At 49.1% G+C, this 17,665-nt stretch overlaps 1 protein-coding gene across 5 annotated transcripts in view; it reads right to left on the bottom strand.

Annotated features, from left to right (window-relative positions):
* Positions 1 to 2,728: 2,728 nt before the first annotated feature.
* Positions 2,729 to 17,665, bottom strand: part of Rreb1 (ras responsive element binding protein 1) — a 135,534-nt gene continuing 120,597 nt past the window's right edge. For 4 of the 5 annotated variants that reach the window (XM_047557645.1, XM_047557643.1, XM_047557644.1 and 1 more), the window contains exons 11-13: positions 12,183 to 12,344; positions 6,307 to 7,128; positions 2,729 to 5,529 (exon numbers count right to left, since the gene is read on the bottom strand). In XM_047557645.1, the coding sequence (XP_047413601.1) occupies positions 5,054 to 5,529; positions 6,307 to 7,128; positions 12,183 to 12,344 (1,460 nt within the window). In that variant the 3' untranslated portion in view covers positions 2,729 to 5,053. The remainder of the gene's footprint in view (positions 5,530 to 6,306; positions 7,129 to 12,182; positions 12,345 to 17,665) is intronic. The other variant, XM_047557647.1, reaches the window with a different exon arrangement.

The raw sequence follows: 17,665 nt of genomic DNA, 5'->3' as shown, positions 1-17,665 counted from the left end.
GCTCCTGGGCTTCCTTCCCCAGCATTGCAAAAGGAATAAATAAACAAAAATAAACACCCCAACCAAGTACCTACCTGATTTTTTTTTTTTGAATTTTCTAAATTTTTTTTGTGGCGCTGGGGATGGAACCCAGGAGGTGGGGCCTGCTAGACAAGCATTCGTTCTCCCACTCGGCTACATCCCAGCCTACGCAGATTATTCTCTTTTCTTTCTTCTTGGCTACTGGGACTTGAACCCAGGGGTGCTGTACCATGGAGCCACAGTCCCAGTTCTTTTTATTTTTATTTTGAGACAGGATCTCGCTAAGTTGCTTAGGGTCTTGCTAAGTTGCTGAGGCTGGCCTCCAACTTGCAATCCTCCTGCCTCCGTCTCTTAAACCAATAGAATTACAGGCATGCGCCACCATGCTCAGCTGGATCATTCTTAATGATGAGACTTGTATGAATCACTATCAGAGCCAAAAAAGTCTGCAAGAATTGCCTGCTCTGCACGTTCCAAGCTCCTTTCCTCCTCCAGCACAGCCGCCTGAACAAGGGGCGAGGCGTGGACACCTGTGGGGCATGCTGCCAGAGTGCCACTGTGTACCACTCCAGTGTGGCTCAGCCCTGGGCAGAGATGGGATGCCAGCTCCTTCCCCGAGGCTACGGTACAGCCTATCATCAGCAGCAGTTCCTCCCTGAGCAGAAACCAAGTAACATTTGCTCAGCATCGGGCTCCTTTTTAAGTAACAGGCAGAACTCTGTTGATATATTGTCTTTTCACTTCCTAAAGGCCTCTTCCCGGGGTCAGGGTGACCCCGGGGACTGTGCGCTCTCTGAGCACCAAGGTGGCTGGGTGTGTTGTGGGGCCTTGGGCTGCAGCAGCTTATTCATCACACCTCACAGGGGCTCACTGCTCTTCAGTGACCAGGTGTGCAGCCCAAACTCCATCAGGACACCGACTCCATGCTTGCAGCGGGGGCAAACGTCTCTCATGGTGGCCAGCGGTACCATCGCAGCTGGAGGGCTGTCCCTGTGAGTGCTTGTTCACGATCTTCATCCCCAAGTTCTGCAGTTGTCAGGATCCTCACTGGTGTCTCATCAGAGCAGTCCCTGGGCCTGCTGGGGGAGGGGTGTGTGTGGTCCAACAGAAGAGCCTGGAAGGCTTGGGGACCCCCGGGGCCAAAACTCTCGTCAAGCTGTGATTTGGCACTTAAGAGGTACAGGACACTCTCCTCTAATCCCAGCTACATGGGAGGCTGAGGCCAGAGGATGGCAAATTTGAGGTTAGCCTCAGCCACTTAGATTCTATCTCAAAATTAAATAAAAAGGGCTGGGGTTGTAGCTCGGTGGTAGAGTATCTCTGGGTTCAATCCCCGCCCCAAAAAACAAATAAAATTTAAAAAATAACAAGATGGTCAATGAGTTTGTAGCACTATCTATAGTCAGCTTCCCCTGCAACCAGCTTCCTTTGGGGTTGCGTTTAAAGAAACACTCCCTAGGTAGAAGGTACAGGACTTGTCGCTGTTCAGCGAGATGCCCAGCATGGGTTTTGACCAGCCCCGGGGTCACTGTCCCCTCCCCTGGCTAAAACCTGCTTGCACTAACATATTTTGAGTTACTGGAGTTCCCCTTCCTTTTGCTGTGGACTTGATCCCATACACCTGGGCTGGGGAAGGAACGGGCAAGTCACTGTGGCACGGAAAACAGGCTCGGCTGTGGCTAACCAAGGGTGCAAAGTGGCTGCAAGGGGTACCCCAACACTGGTGGTCCCTGTGGCTGTCCCCTGGGGTCCCCCCAGCCTGCCTCTGAAGCTGACTATGGTCTTCCCACCTGGTCCACCCCTGCTCACAGCAGTCCCCACAGCTTCAGACAGGTGTCTCTGAACGATGCTCCTATGGCAACAAAGCTTTCCACAGATGTCCTGTGGGCAGGAAGCAGCCTGCGGTTCCTGGAAGGCACCCGATACCTATGACCTGTGCGGAGCAGGCTGCGGGTTTGGGGACAGGATTAGAGTGAATCACAGGACAGTGTGACCGGCAAACTGCCATTTTTAAAATATAATATTTATTGCTTAGATGGTTTGATACAGAACAGCTTTCTTTTCATTCTGAATTTGGAAGTTCTATACAACTGAGTACAAAGAGGAACAAAAAGTACCAAAACCAAACTTGTGATTCTCTGTTCATGTGGCATAAACCAGTTTTGTACATAACATGTAGCAGCAGTTTTTAAGTTCCCTTTAGAAAAATATGAAATCTACACATTTATTATTGTTTCCTGTTTAATGCATGGGCTGAAATCACTAGGATCAACTTCCTTCTTGAAGAAAGAGAGGAGAGGAAAGAGACGCACGTATGATGAATCTGTCTGAAACTGGCATCCGGCTGCCACGTAGCTTCCCCAGAGTTGTGTAGAAAACAGCCCTCTGGGTATTTTGTTTGTTTTGTTCACACAGCCAGGTGTTTCATGTAGTGATTGAATCTCAGCACTGTGTCCATTAATTAAAGAGAAAGAAAAACTTGCACCTCAAAAAACTTTTCAAAAGATCCATATATATATATATATATATATATATATACATACATACATATATATGTGTGTGTGTGTGTGTGTGTATATATATATATATATATATATATATATAAAAGCCCTGAGAGAAGGAGAAAGAGAATCAAACAAAATGTATAGAAACAAATTAGCTGGACATGCAAACTAAGCTATGATTCACCCAGCGTTTAAACAAATCACAAATTTCACAGTTTAATATAGGGGAAGTGGGGACAGAACAACAAATAATACATTTGTCAACCTCACTAATAAAATGTGGCAAGACCTTATTGACTATGAGGGTACAGATCATGGCTAAATAAAGCTTTAAATCAATAGTGATTATTGCGAGCTGCAGCCCCGGCTACATCCGCGGCTGGGAGCGGATCCCTGCTACATCTCACCGCAGCGTAGAGTTTAGTCATGGCTTCTCCCCACAGTATTGCGAGTTTAGTGTGGAGAGTTGCAAAGAAAAACAAACACAAGGAACCCCCAATAATAATAACAATGAAAATAACAATAACAATTGTAATAATAATAAAAAAAAAACAACTAAGGGGTGCATGAACTGGTTTCAACTTAGAAGACCAAGGGATCATTGGTTCTGACCTGCATTCATCTCTACAGTAAATAAAACCTCATTTTTAAACTGGTTCATATATCCCAATACAGTTAAAGATCATATATATACCTCAACCTTTTTCCTTTCACATGCAAAGATATCACTTTTTATTTTTTCAAGAATATCTATCTTCCTTTGAAGTCAGGGCGGGAAACTGAAATGGAAAAAGGGGATACATGTGGCTCTGTGCACAAGTATAAGCAAAGGAAAAGCCCGTGGAGCCAGAAAGGGCCAGAAGGAGAGGCCGGGCAGAGGGGCGTGCTCCCTAGGGAAAGGTGAGGGGCTCCACGGGGGTGCAGCAAGCAGGGGCCCCCGGCAGCAGTCTGGCTCGGGTGTCCTTGGGGGCTCGGCTCAAGGGCAGGATGCTGGACACAAGGTCAGCTGCTGTAGGATGTTTTTCACTGCTGCTACAGTGAGGGAATCTGTTGCCTGCACAAGATGCTCACAAATAAAAGGAATCCTGCCTTTTTTGCACCCAGGGCTTCGGGCCACTTAAGGAACTAGTGACAGCACATTGATCTTTGAGCACCAACCCTACATCCCAGGAAGGTAAATAGAAACCTCTCATCTTCAACCTTGCACGTAGTTTAGTTACCAGTAGTAGTATTTCCTTACTTTTCAATGACAGTAGCACAGCCGGGGGCAAGGCTTGGACTGGGCTTCGCAGGAGGACTGGGATAACTTGCTCACGGGTGACACGCCTGTCTCCACCTGGCTTCCTCCAAAACCACCCCGTGGCGCCTCGGGCCTGGCCCGGGGTCTTGGACGCCTGCTCCCTGCCACACTTGCGGCCTTGCTCTCCCCACTCTGAGCCGTCCTCGGCTGTGTTCTGAGGCCCGGCCCCTGCTGCCGTCTGAGTACAGTAGAAGAGCGATCACCAGAGCGTGCGAGGAACCTGCAGGCACAGGTTATGCGGGGACCTGGGGGTGGCGCAGGTCTCCCAGGACAAATATTGTCCATTTGTTTCTGCTGACTGCAGAGCCCAGCAAACTGATGAACTAATAATAATAATAATAATAATATTAATAATAATAATAACAACATATACCAAATGGGAAGGGGGGAATCAAATAGATGACATCCAGGTATGTTTTCCATAGGCTAAGTGGTTGGGGAGGTAACTCTTCTCTGTAAATTAAGAATGGATGTCTTGGAACTTGAATAGTAACTATTTCTAACATGGAAAGAGTGGAAACAAGCATGAGGTTGAAGCTAGAGATCTTCCTGATTTTGGCTTGAGCCCACTGGAGACCTTCATCAACCACATTCTGTAATAACAAGGACCAGATCACAGCTCCTCTACATAGCAACAGAAAAAAAAGAAGGTCTAGTTGAGAAATCAGCATCACATCCATCTTCCCTCTGGTCATTTACATGAAATTATGAAATTCACATCATTTTCTTCCAGTTATTGGCTATGGGTATCCCAGGGTATGTTTTTTTCCTCCCGTTTCCAGCTCACAGAACAAACAGTACTATCACAGATTCACAAAAACAAGCTCACACACATCAATACGAACGGTAACATTAATGCTTAAATGAAGAGGCCCTCCCCATACAATTCGTTAAAATATCTGTTTTGTTAAAAAGTCATTCTGGGAAAACACAACACCCACGGTGACACAGGAGGATCCGTAAGTAGTTAAGGCACTGGAATCGGCACATGCTGCGGCCGGCGCGGCGCACGGTGAGGCTATGGCACAGAGCTGGTTGGCCACGCTCCTTTCGTCTCTCTTGCCCCCTCTCTCCCTCCCTCTCTCCCTCCCTCTCTCCCTCCCTCTCTCTCTCTCTCTCTCTCTCTCTCTCTCCGACAACTGAAGGACAATGAAGAAACCTCATGAAATATAGATCTGAGACGCTATGCTCCGCTGGCTTGTCTGTGTGCGAGGGACGAGGTGGGATGTCATTCCATCCCCAGGAGCTGAGAGGTACCGTCCGCAGTGGCCAGGACGGGGTGGGCAGGCCTCTTGCTGCACAGCTCCAGCAGGTCTTGCACGAGGGCATCTGGGCTTTCAGGGTCAGGGTCCCCCGGAGGCGCCTGCTCCTTGGGGCCGCTGTGGCTGGGCTCGGCAGCCCGGCCCTTCTCCTCCCGGTGGCTGCAGTCCTTCCCGGTGCTGGCCAAGCTCTCTTTCCGACTCCGGGTGACGGCGACGTGGTTGCTGGTGCTGGGAGCCGACTCGGCCTCATTCTCTGAGATAGGGTTGTTGCCGCTGTGGGTGGACTCGTCCTCGCTGTCCTCCTCGGCCCGCTCGTCCTTGTCACTGTCCTTGCTGTGGTGCTTGCCGTGCCTGGCTTTCTGGTGGATCCGCTGGTGCCGGACCAGGCTGTGCTTCAAGGTGAAGGTTCGCTCGCAGGTCTGACACTTGTATGGCCTTTCCCCTGAGTGATGGGACAAATAAATGTCTGTTATCCCCAAGGCCACTGGTCCTGCCTCCCCTGCTCTGCATGAGAGCAGGCAGAACGGAGCACCTAGGGCCAGGGCTCTCACCCACCCAAGGACAACCCTCCTCTTTGTCTGAAGCGGCACATGGAACAGATGAGTTCCAGGGGCCACATCGTCTCCTTCCCCTCAACCCAGGTGTTCTACAAACTCATCTTGGAAATCAAAATCCCAGAAGCAGAAGCCTCAGATACGCAGGCTGGCCTTGCCTGGAGACTAGGGAAGAATCTCACGGGAGGGCAGGCTGGCCCTCTCCCAGGGCTCTCCAGGGACAGCAGCGTCTCCTAGTCAAAAGCACGAGTTCTCTGTGTTCCAAGGTGGAGCAGCTGGGCCTTTCCCGATGGCTCACAGGCTGAGCTGCCAACAGCTGAGGACAGCACCTGTCAGGAGCCCAGAATATCTCCCTGCTGAGAGCCGGGAGCACAGGGCCCAGCTGACTGTGCCCGAGGCTGGCGTTAGTGTGGGGCCCGTGGGCCTGAAGGGGGCTGCAGCTGAGAGGGAGGGAAAGTCGAGATCTCAACAGGGGCCTGAGTGACTTTCTTTGGGAGAGAAGGGCAGAGAAGGGATGTCAGTACCTCTAGGCTTCATAGCTTCACCCAGGCTACCTGCACCCTGATACAGTCTCCAGTGGCCTCTGGCACTGACCACATCACTGCTCTGGAGGTGAGTGGGTCACCCTCGTCTCCCCTGGTGGCCTGCCCTGGGGTCCTCCTTACCTGTGTGGGACCTCATGTGCCTGGTGAGGTCCTGCAGGGACCAGAAGCGCTTGTTGCAAACGCTGCAGACCTTCTTCCTCTTGTCTGCCTTGCTGGCCACACTCTTGGGGGAATCTGTCTTTGGTTTCTTGTCATCGTCACTCTTCTCTGAGGACCTCTTCTCGGCTGTGCCCTCCCCATCAGAGGGGCCCTCTGTCTCCTCATTCTGCTTTTCCACTGAGGCCTCCCTGGTGCCTGGGACTGACTCCACCATGGGGGGTTCGGTGGGCTTCTCCTCAGGCTCAGGGGCAGGGACAGATGGTGGCCTCTCGGCTGCCCTGCCAGTGTCTTCTCCCTCCGGAGGCTGTGTCTCCTCTTCATCCTTGGGCTCCTGGTGGCCATGCGCCTTCCTGTGGCGGCTCAGGGTGCCTGGGAACTTGAAGCTCTTCCCGCAGGTGTCGCAGGCGTGCTTCTGGTCCTGCTGGTCTGAGCCTTGGCTGCCTGTGGGGCCTGCCTCACCCTCAGCCAGCTTGAAGTCCATCAGCTTGCTGGCGAAGTCGAGGTCCAGGCTCTTGTTGCTGGCCGTGTCTTCCTCTGGGCCATCCGCGTCCCCAGCGCTCACCTCCACACCACTCTCTTCCTCCGGCTCCTGCTTCTCCCCAGCCCCTTTCTCTTCCCCCTTCCCAGGGGAGGCTGCCTCTGCCTTGGCCTCCTCCACAGGAGGGTCCACTGCAGCCTGGCTGAGCTCCGTGGCTCCCTCTGATAGCAGTTGCTCTCTGTCCCGTGCGGTGAGGTCCAGCACCTCACCTGCCACCGCCAAAGTTTCCGAGTCCGACTGGCTGTCTGTGTGAGCAAGCACAGCAGGGAAGGGTTCAGATGGGATGCCACCAGGAAGGCTCCTGTGAAGGGCTGTACTGGGACTCGGCTGGATCCACCCTGGCAGCCTGGACCCCAAGCTCAGTAAGGATTTCTCATCCCCAATCCTCATCACCCCTGACATCCCTGAAGAGGGCCAAGGAGACTTATGGAGGGCAAACTAGCTCCACATCCCTGCAGGTGTTTCCCGGGGCTGGTTGTGCCTGGAACTCCTGGCCTCCATTGCCACACCCAGGACGCTCGGCTGCCCCGCCCCAGGAAGGTGAGTGACTCAGGCAGTGCAGACAAAGGGCTGCAAGATAGGAGAGGGTGCATTCCAGAGACTGGCGGCACCAGGGAAGCTGAGGAAGCCAAGTTGTAAGTTATCTTTCCAGTGCAAAGAAATCATACAAACATGCATCATACACAGCACCACCCTCCGAGTCCTCTAAAACGTGGTCTCTGACAAGTTTCACAGAGAACAACCCTAAGCGTGAATACTGTGTATAAAGTGTACAATCTTGCCTGACAGCTCATCTCCAGGTAGAGGTCAGAGGCAAAAGGAGACGCATGCACACCTGCAGCACCACATGGGTGGAGAAACATCCCAAAGGGGAGGACCCCCTTTATGCCAGGATGGGCAAGAGCCAACAAGGAGGGCAGGAGGCCCCGAGGGGCCATGAGTGTGAGTACATGTGGGGATAAGGAATTCTGGGTTGCAGGCATCTCAGACTCTGACTTCCTGCCTTTTGACTTGCGCCCATCCGTCCTCTCTCCAGAGCACAACTAGACGTGGAATGTCCCCTGGCTTTTAATAACCTTCTTAAAAGACAGCACTGTGGCAACATTAACGACTCCAAGCAGGTCAGGAGCACTGTCAGGTTGAATGAGGACTTAGTGACTTAAATAGTGCTGTGACAGTGAAGCAGAAGCTGGCTGGGACCTACTAGTTGGGTGTAGATTCAGTGTCCCTTACTGTAGGCATTCAGAGGTTCCTCTGACAGAGGAAATCCACTGTTTGACAGCACACGCTCAACATGTCCCATCTCTGATCACAGTGCTTGAACTGAGCAAAGAGCTGCACACCTGACCAGATTCTGCTTGCTGTGGCCAGCCACACCACAGTGTCACCCCATGCCCATCACTCCTCTTCAGTGTCACATGTGCCATTATCTTCCATCAAGGTGGGGCCAGGGTGCGGAGCTGGTACTGCCTCTCCTGTGATCTTTAGCGATCACACCTGCTCTTCACTCCCCTGGACTTTTGGGCTCATCTGCAACCACCTGTGCAGCTGCTATTGGGTATCAAGAGATTTCAGAGGGAAATGTGATTCATGGTGAGAATACAGAACTTCTGACAAAAGCATAAGATTTCTGAGAGATACATGCTGATGTCTAGGCCACATTTCAAGGAAAACCCAGATGCTCATTTTCTGGAAATATCTGAATAGAGAGCATCTACGGAATGGATTTTGGATAAACTCTACAACAAAAATGCCAAGTAATTTATTTGTTGGCTTTGTGGGTAATTTGTTTAAAATGGTTTAATCTCTAGTTATTTCCACTTTTCCCCAGTATATCCTAGGTTATTTATCATTATTTTTTCAGCAAAAAAACTTTTTTTTTTTTTTTTTTTTTTTTTTTTTTTTTTTTTTTTTAAGAAAGGGTCTTGTGGGGCTGGGGATATAGCTCAGTTGGTAGGGTGCTTGCCTTGCAAGCACAAGGCCCTGGGTTCAAATCCATATCACCGCAAACAAAAAAAAAAAAAGAAAAGAAAAGAAAAGTTCTTGCTACTCGCTATGTTGCCCAGGCTGGTCTTTAACTTGTAGACTCAAGGGATCGTCCCACTCAGCCTCCTGAGCAGCTGGGTCTTTGGGCACACACCACGTGCTGTACATGAATGAATTGCACAAAACATTGCAGATGATAAACCTAGAAAAAAATTAAAATAAATTCTGAAACACTAAAGACTATACCATTCCACTCTCAGGTCCTTCCTTAGGGTGGACAATGGAGGTTCTCCCTGTAAGTACAAGGACAGGTCTGCTTACTTCCTCTTTCAACAGAGTGTGTGGTTGTCTTCCACCAAATTTCCGCTAGGGGGAGTGTTTTAGCACTTTAAGTTCCAAGCACTCTTGACTTTCATTAGTGATTCTTGAGAACAATAGACTTAACCTGCTCACATACCATTAAAATCCACCTTGAAAGGCCAGGTACAGTACCAACCTCTGCCCTCTTCAACACCTACATTCCCAAATGCAGGGAGCTGAGTTGATGGCTTTTTATAAGCAATGCTACTTTTAAAAAGCAAGCACTGTCCCCATCAGTCCCTCACCCTATTGTTAACTCCTAAGAAAACTGTGGGGAAAAAGCAGGAGAAATCCTGGTAAGTAATGAACCCACAGTTCCTCCCGCAGGACAGCAGACACTTTCCCAGGCTGCTAAGTTAAGGGTCTGCTGCTCCTGGAAATGAAAGGTTACCTGACGGATGCAACAGACACGACCAACCTGAATAGTCACTCTGGGGGGCAGAGCTGCTCTGTCTGCGCTTCACCTAATGGTGGGGTCAACACTGGGGCCCAGTCCACATGGACACAGGGGATTTGGAGGTTGGTAAAGGTACCACCATCAAGGGAAAAGCTTAAAGAACTTTCACAGTTCACTGATTAAAAACAGTCTTATCCAGGTGCCTATACCATGGCTCTTCCAGGCAGCACCTGGGGAGAACCAAGGGCACCCTTCAACGGCAAAGTGGGCTAAAGCACCTCTGCCCAGCAGAGTGCAGTTTCAGCTTAAAACTTAACATTTAATACGGCCCCTTGAAGGGAGAACTGCTCCCCCCATTTTTAGCACCATTTTGGGCAAAATATCTGGGGTGCATTTTCACGAAAGATTTTATGGGACTGAAAAAGTTACATGGACGTTAGAAAACATGTTTAGAGATTTTAAGAAAATGCACAGCCTAGGCATATAAACCTAGAAACCTCAAGAACTTCCTAGGTCATTTCCTGGCTTTTTAAAAATAGTCTGTTTCTCTAAAGTCGCACTTTTAACTGCCCAGGAGGGCGCACCCCCACCAGACTCACTCCACCAGCATCATGCCCACTTGTTTGTAAACTTCTTCTTAAAGTCCCTGAACCATCTGCCTCCCTGACCTGCCTTCTTTCCCTCTGGAATCTCAGTCTTTTCTCACCATGAACTGTGATCACAGTTAAACCAAACCTATAACCTCTCTCTGCTGGCTTCACATTACAACATTCAGTGACTTTTCTTTCCCAGAAGTTTTGTCCCTTTAAGAAAATCTACACAATTTCCGGGGCAGGGCCTTGAAAAAACCAACTTGTCACTGCAAACTTAAAAGGCGAATGCACCCACAGGCTAACATCTGGTGCTCAAGCAAAGCTTGGACTACGAATTCTAATTCAGCTTTGTGTCTGTGTGAGCTACAGCTATCCCTGTGGTCATGAGAGTCCCCGTGTCTTCCTTCCATGACAGGGATGCTGAGTGCAAAATGAGTATCTGGCACACAGCACACTTAAGACTTGTGTAAGACACGGGACCCAAGCCCCGCTCTGCCCCCATTATCAGCTGTCTTCCCTCCTTCGGCTGGTGTGGAAAGGCTCACATGCTGCTTTGTAAACCAGGCTGCCAGAAACCATTCTGGGCCAACAGATGCCATGGCAGCCAGGGCTAAACATTAAAGGGCAGGTCTGCAAGAAGGTAGGCTCTGAGCCGAGCAGCAAGCAGGTCCTTCTTGGCTCACAGTGCTCTAAACCAGGGGCTGGGTAACGCGGGCATCATGCCTTTCTTTACTAAAGGACCTTGGTAATTTTGTGGAAATGGAATCTAAAAGATAGAGCCAGTAAAACCAGCACTTTGCTACCCTTATGGGGTCTGAAGTGGAGGGAAGGGCTGGTCAGTCAAGGGTATTCAGAATCTTTCATTCGGGTTTGGTGGGAGGTATACGGAAGGGCAGAGCTGGTTTCCCCCACTGGGGTCAATTCTCGTCCTGGAAATGGTACCCACTCTAATGTGACCCGTTCTCTCTGACACTGAGGTACAGACTAATAGTGTGGGGTGCCTCCTATACTATACAAACCCCATTGCACTCAAGGCTGAAGAAGAGGAGCCTCGGGACACAATTACAACTCTAGAAAAACATTGTTGGGGGAACCTCCATGGCTTGGCTTCAAGTAGTGGGAAATCTGGAAATGCCAAGCTTTTAAGATCTGCAGAACTGGACCCAGTACCTACACTACTCTAACTGTTCCTTGTGTATGCTGAAGTGACCTGCAGTAGCCTATTTTTGTTTGTTTTGGGGGTGGTGTACCCCAGCATCTGAGATGATGGAGGGTATGGAACAGAGGACTTGAGTCAGTACAGAAGCTGTAGGAAAAAGGTGGCAGAAGCTGCAGGGCAAAGGTGGCAGAAGCTGAGTGGGCTGTTAATCGCTCTGTAGGGACTGGAGGGAGGAAGCACACATCAGCAGAGAGATCATACCTGGGTTCAGGTCAGGCAGAGACGTGAATAAGAAAGGACATGCACAGTGCTTCCCAAACAAGGACAGGCTTATACTGGGAAGAGAGTTACTGAGAAGAAAAACACCCCACCTTGCCCTGCTTGGCCCCTCCCTGTTGAGGGCTCAGCACCCCCAGTTCCTGTACATGGTTGTCCCAGTAAACCCCTCCCTGCTCCAGGATGTTACAGAGGCTAGGGGTCCCCAAACTTTAAGGCTTCACATTCCTTCTAGAGTTGTTCATACCCAGAGCTAAAACTGTACACCCCCACAGATCCCACCTCCCAGCATCAGGAGCAAAGGCCATCTTCTGCCAGGAAGGTGTTGATCTTCCCTAGCAGCTTCGACAAGTCACTTAGGGGCACCGCCATTGTGTCCCGAGCTCCCTGGGCTTCTGGCTCCAGCCAGTCTTGCTGTCTAGGCCAGTCTGACCCAGGTCTGCTCCCAATCCTCAGCAGGGCGCCTGAGCGGGCTCTGGGCGGCCCTCCGCTCTCCCTCTCAGGTTCTCCATCACCTGGAGGCACTACCTGTGCTATCATGGGATCCAACATCACTCTCTTTTGGGGGGATAAGCCCGTTTCTTCTCAGGGAACAGGTGGTAACTCCGTGTTTGCGCAACTGGTGGCGTTCACAGTTAGATTTGGTAGAAAAGAAGGCATCGCATTTTTGACAAGGGAAGGGTTTCTGACCTGAAGCAGGAAAAAAAATATATATTTATCTGGCTTTCTACTGCAATGAAAAAGAAAAGTCGCTTTTGATTTATTCTCTTGGGATTGCTGGCATTTGTTCTCTCCCACCCTCCACCCCCCCTTTTTAAAAAAAAAAAATTTAACCTTTATTTATCTATTTGTTTTTATGTGGTGCTGCGTATCAAACCCAGAGCCTCACCCATGCTAGGCAAGAGCTTCCTTTTAAGAAAATAAACAAAATACATAAAAAAAACCCTGAGAAATACCAGTGACTAAAATGATAATTTTCCCTCAATCTGAGTGAAATGGAATGAACCTTTGTCTCCAAAACACTAAAAGAAATTTAACAATGAAACCAAGCTATGTATGTTGAAAGTAAAATGATAGCACTATAAATAAAAATATTAAATAATGACAACAAAAAAATAAGAGTGAAGGGATTCGAGAGCATAGCAAGACAACACCTATATTCAACCACAAGGAAAAGGCAGGGATTTCTAGCTTGGCAAAGAGTGAAGATGCTGGGGAATCAAATGGGATGAGTTGGCGGGCAGAGGTCTCCAGAAGGGTCCCTGGATCCCTGGGTCATCTCAGGGGCCCACAGAAGTCAGGGAGCCCACCATTTGGTGCAGCAGGTCCCCAGCATTGACCACGTGGCTGTCGCTTCCCATGGGGTACAGGAGCCGTGCGTCCCATCCTCCCTGGACCCCACCTGTGCGACTTCTGCCCAAGGCCATTGTGGTCCTCGTGGATGGAGACTGGAGCCTTCTTGTCCCATTGAGACTCTTTGCTCTCCCTGCTCTGAGCTCTGCGACCAGCACACAACTGCGTGTGCTTGCTCCACAGATGTGCAGCAGAGAGGAGACACTGAGCTGCCCCGCCCCACGCCAGTCCCACCCCAGCTCTACCAATGGGCAGAACGCTGAGCGCTGAGCGAGAGGCCCTCCCTCCCCAGGGGAGTCTTCAGCTTTGGTCTGCCTATCCTCTCCTTTTATTTGGATTCCTTTTGTACTGTAAACACCATGTTTCAAAATGCAAGTGAAGTTCCTCTGCAACTGGTCCTATGTTTGTGTGGACCAATGGGAGGGTAAGGACGGGTGGGGGTGGGGAGGGAGAGCTTGGGGAGAAAGAGGAGGGGAAGAAGGAAGGGAAGATGGAGGGGGGTCAGAGTAGGAAGAGGGAGTAGGAGGGGAGGACAAAGGATAGGAGGAGGAGGAGGAGGAGGAAGAGGAGTGAGAAGTAGAAGAGGGGGAGAGAAAAAGGCAGTGGGGAGAGGGAAGAGTGAGAAGAAAGAGGAGGAAGGGGAGGAATACAGCCAACAGGAAGAGAGGATGGGAGGGAGGAGGAAGGGGTGGAAAAGGAGAAGGGAAAGATGAAGAAGGAAAAAAGGGGAAGAACGAGGTGGATGAGGCAGGCTTCATGGAAGGAGCAAATGGTGGTTCATCAGGTCCATCAGTTGCTATATCACTAATTCTTTTTCTCCCAATCACACATTTCTAGATTCTAGTTTCCAATTTCACAGAGGGAAACATGTCATGTACTGAACCTTGGGACTGCCAGGGCCAAACACAAGGGTGCAGGCTTGCAGGAAGAGTCACTGGCACAGCTCCCTGGAGACACAAATCACGGACTTTTGGCCTTGGGTTTAGATCAATGCTGACATGTCAACGAAGCCTGGGCGAGGGCAGTGCCTAAGGTCAGGGACTTCTGCAGTGCCTGGGGGTGAGCAGGAGGGCTGCAGGGTTCCCAGGGCAAGGAACGGGCACAGCCAGGTTGCACGACTCCAGGTTGCACTGTTCACAGGGCATGTGGCCAGCAACACTGAAGCGGCAGTGCAGCCAAACTTGTGTGCCAGCAGTAATCAAAGACATGTATTCCTTTCTGAGCTCAAAGACTTTAAGATGATGCTTCCAAATCTCCTTTGGAGTTGTTTGTGAACAGAGACAGGCTGGGGGTATAGCTCAGTGGTGGAGTTCTACTTAGGATGCGCAGGGCCCTATGGGAAACCTGGAAAGGGCTGAATAGAAACCCAGAATCCTGGTATGTGTACTTTTGGGGAGACACACAAATAATGCAGGACCCACCAATTGCTCAGAAGAGTCTCTGACTAAGTTTTGTAGGTGTTTTCTGCTAAATGTGTAAGAAAAAATGCACATTAACTTTTTTTTAAAATCATGCTTTTCTGTGACTAGTTGTAAAGTACTGGTGCATCTTCCTATTTCTACTTTCACCAAGAATTGAACATAATATTTAATAATTACAAGTAGGAATAAAATACTTTTCCTTTAATATTTTATTATCAAAAGGCAACATGGAGTCAAGTACAGTGGTGCACACCTGTAATCCCAGCAACCTGGGAGGCTGAAGCAAGAGGATCACAAGTTTGAGGCCCTTTCTCAAAAATAAAAATAAAAAGGACTGGGAATGTAGCCTGGCAATATAGCACCCCTAGGTTCAATCCTCAGTACCAGAAAGCAAACAAAAATCAAACAAGCAAGAAAACTGCCTCACATTTCATTTCACTGCAGATGTCCTTACATTTTAAATAGCAGTGTTCTCCATGCCTTGCAAGGACTGTAGAAATAGTATTTTAGTATTTTAAAACAGGTTTCAAAAACACCTGTGACTGGTCACAAGATTTTATTAACCTGGTAACTGCCCCACATTACTGCCTTAGAGGGGGTGTTTGTAAGAGTATCTATAACTACAATGAATTACTCTTGTACCCAGGATCAATCACACCCCGCAACTCCAATGTGAGCATTAAAAGCATCAGCGGGCCAGTAATCATTTGCACAGACCAGTCAAGAAAGGAAGAGAGACATTTTATGTGAAGTGGTCTTCTCTGGAAGGCACTGGAGCAAAAATGAACAGTGAGAGCAAGTCTACCAAGGAGATCAGGACCTTGTCTGTCAAGACCAAGAACACAGACTGGAAATATTTCTGTTCATTTTCCAAAGAAAATCAAGGTTAGGATAGTAGGTTATGACTTGGATGGAAAACCTTGCAGTTGCTGTTCTTTTTTTTAACAAGACAACACAGCTCGAGCCCCTGGGCTTACTGCCATTGCTCCTCTACCCTTGAGGGGACGGTGTCTTCCTTTTGGTATTTTTTCCTATTTGGCAGAGGTATACACAGGGCTGGGTTAAAAGTGGCCAAAGTTGCCACTTAAGAAAGTTAAAAGCAGTCAAGTACAACTGGCACTCAAGGTGCTTTCCGCATTTACGTGAGGACATCTTGTTAATTTAAACCTTCAAGCTTGCGGCCCAATAGTAGTGGGAAGGAGGGTCTTGAATGGGAAGTGCCCTGAGCTGGCCAAGGAAAGGAGCTTGAAGCACCAGTGACAAAGTGAGCAAGCCAGGGACTCTCAGAATGTCAAGAGCTGGAGGGATCTTGGACATCACATGGTCCCAAACCCGTCACTGTGGGACGAGGAACCCGAACAAAGGGAAGGAGGAAGAAAGTGAGGACAGAGGGTGAAAGGGACTGGCTGTGTCTTCTGGCACACTGTCCTCCACCTGCAGCTTAAAGGTACAGGATGAGATGCTGACGAGGGTTAGTGTTGTCTTCTGAGGTGGCGACATGTTCAGGGAGGGAAAGGTTAAGGAACCAGGAACTGTCCCCATCGACAGGAAGCTCTGGGCTGTGAGAAAGCCAGAGAGGTGGATAGGAGGAAGAAGGCAGGTGTGTGTGCAGAACATGCCAGGGGACACGAAAGATGCCAGCTTCCTCATGAGACAGTTCCTGGAACCTGAACAGGGGAGAGGAAAGCTGAAGCCATGAAAGAGTGCTGGCAGCTGGCAGGTGGATCCCCCTAGTGGAACATCTTTCTCAAAATAAAAATAAAAAATAAAAATAAAAGTGAGACCTGATCCCCTTCTAGGTGCCCTTGTGCTGGGGTGGGCAGACTGGAGGCCGTGCACATGAGACAAAGGAGAGGCCTCGAGTTCCCATGAGAAAGCGTGAGAAGGCTGACCTCGGGGATACAGGCAGTTCGCTTACAGCAGAAAACTAGGCGCTGCCAGTGCTGTTCCCTGGAACTCAGCTAGGTTTTCTTTATTACTTACTATTTCTTTCTTGTGATAGGGTCTTGCTATGTTGCTCAGGCTGGGTTCAAGTGATTCTCTTGCCTCAATCTCCTGCGTAGCTATCAGCTAGATTTTAATATTACACTTAAAAAAACTAAAACTGAAACTAAAAAAAAATTACAAAACATCTTTCGTATTATGCCACCTTCGTTTACAGGTTGCTGTTGAGTCTTAAGTGTATGCCTTCAGTCATTTTTTCAAGTTTTGAAGGGAGCATTTCACAGAAGCCTATGAAGCCAGGGAGCTAAGTGACTGATGGACAGCAGAGCTGCAGACCAGGGAAATTTTAGGTCTGTGGGAAGATGATTTCCCAGGCTTTTGCCAGCTCTAATGCTTGATAAATGGAAAATGTTCTCATACTGCACCAGACATAGCAGAGTGCTCAACATGACAAGATTTAATCAAGGCAATGCCAAGGCTATCCCTGGAAGCTGAGGAGCAGTGCACTGTAAAGGAAGCTAATGGAAACCGGTGGGCAACAATATTTATATGGTGTACAATACAATTGTGCAGCCACTAAGATTTTAATCAACAGCATGCTGATGCCCAGCTGTGCTCTCCCCTAGTCTCAAACCACTTCCTAATCTTCTTCATGCAGGCATGTGCAAACACAGGGAGGCACAGGAAAGCCTCCCTTAGAGCACCAGCAGGCTATGATGGTCATGGGGCAGCTGCAGGGAACTTTGGCTCTGGCGTGGAGCTTTGGCTGTACCTCTTATCAGCCATAGGACTGCTGGTGAGTAACTTAGCTTGCCTAAGCCTTGATTTCCTCATGGCAACATCACCCTCATAGGAATGTCATGAATACTAGCTTTCAGAGGCTTCTCTACCAAGAACACAATATGATTGGATGCCAGGGACTGGGTCCAAAGAGACACCTCTAATTAAGGTTACTGGTAACTATGAAGGGAGAAGTAGCAGAATGTTTATATTTACAACCATCCTACCCCCCTGGAACAAGTCCCACATCTTCCTTGCTCAGGTTCAGATGCTACCAAATTTTATTTTATTCTATTTTCTTTTTTTGGTACTGGGGACTGTACCGGGGCACTCTACCACTGAGAAAGATTCCCAGTTATTTTTATTTTTATTTTAAAACAGGGCCATATTAAGGACTGGCTTGAACTTGTGATCCTCCTGCCTCAGCCTCCCAAGTGGCTGGGATTATAGGAATGCACCACTCCACCTGGCTCAGATGCTACCAAATTTTAAACCTATGATGACATTCTGGCA

The sequence above is a fragment of the Sciurus carolinensis genome, chromosome 7 (genome assembly GCF_902686445.1).
Source record: "Sciurus carolinensis chromosome 7, mSciCar1.2, whole genome shotgun sequence".
Classification (NCBI taxonomy): Eukaryota; Metazoa; Chordata; class Mammalia; order Rodentia; family Sciuridae; genus Sciurus; species Sciurus carolinensis.
Note: the sequence above shows the minus strand (reverse complement) of the source record. Positions and strands in the feature narration are given on the sequence as shown.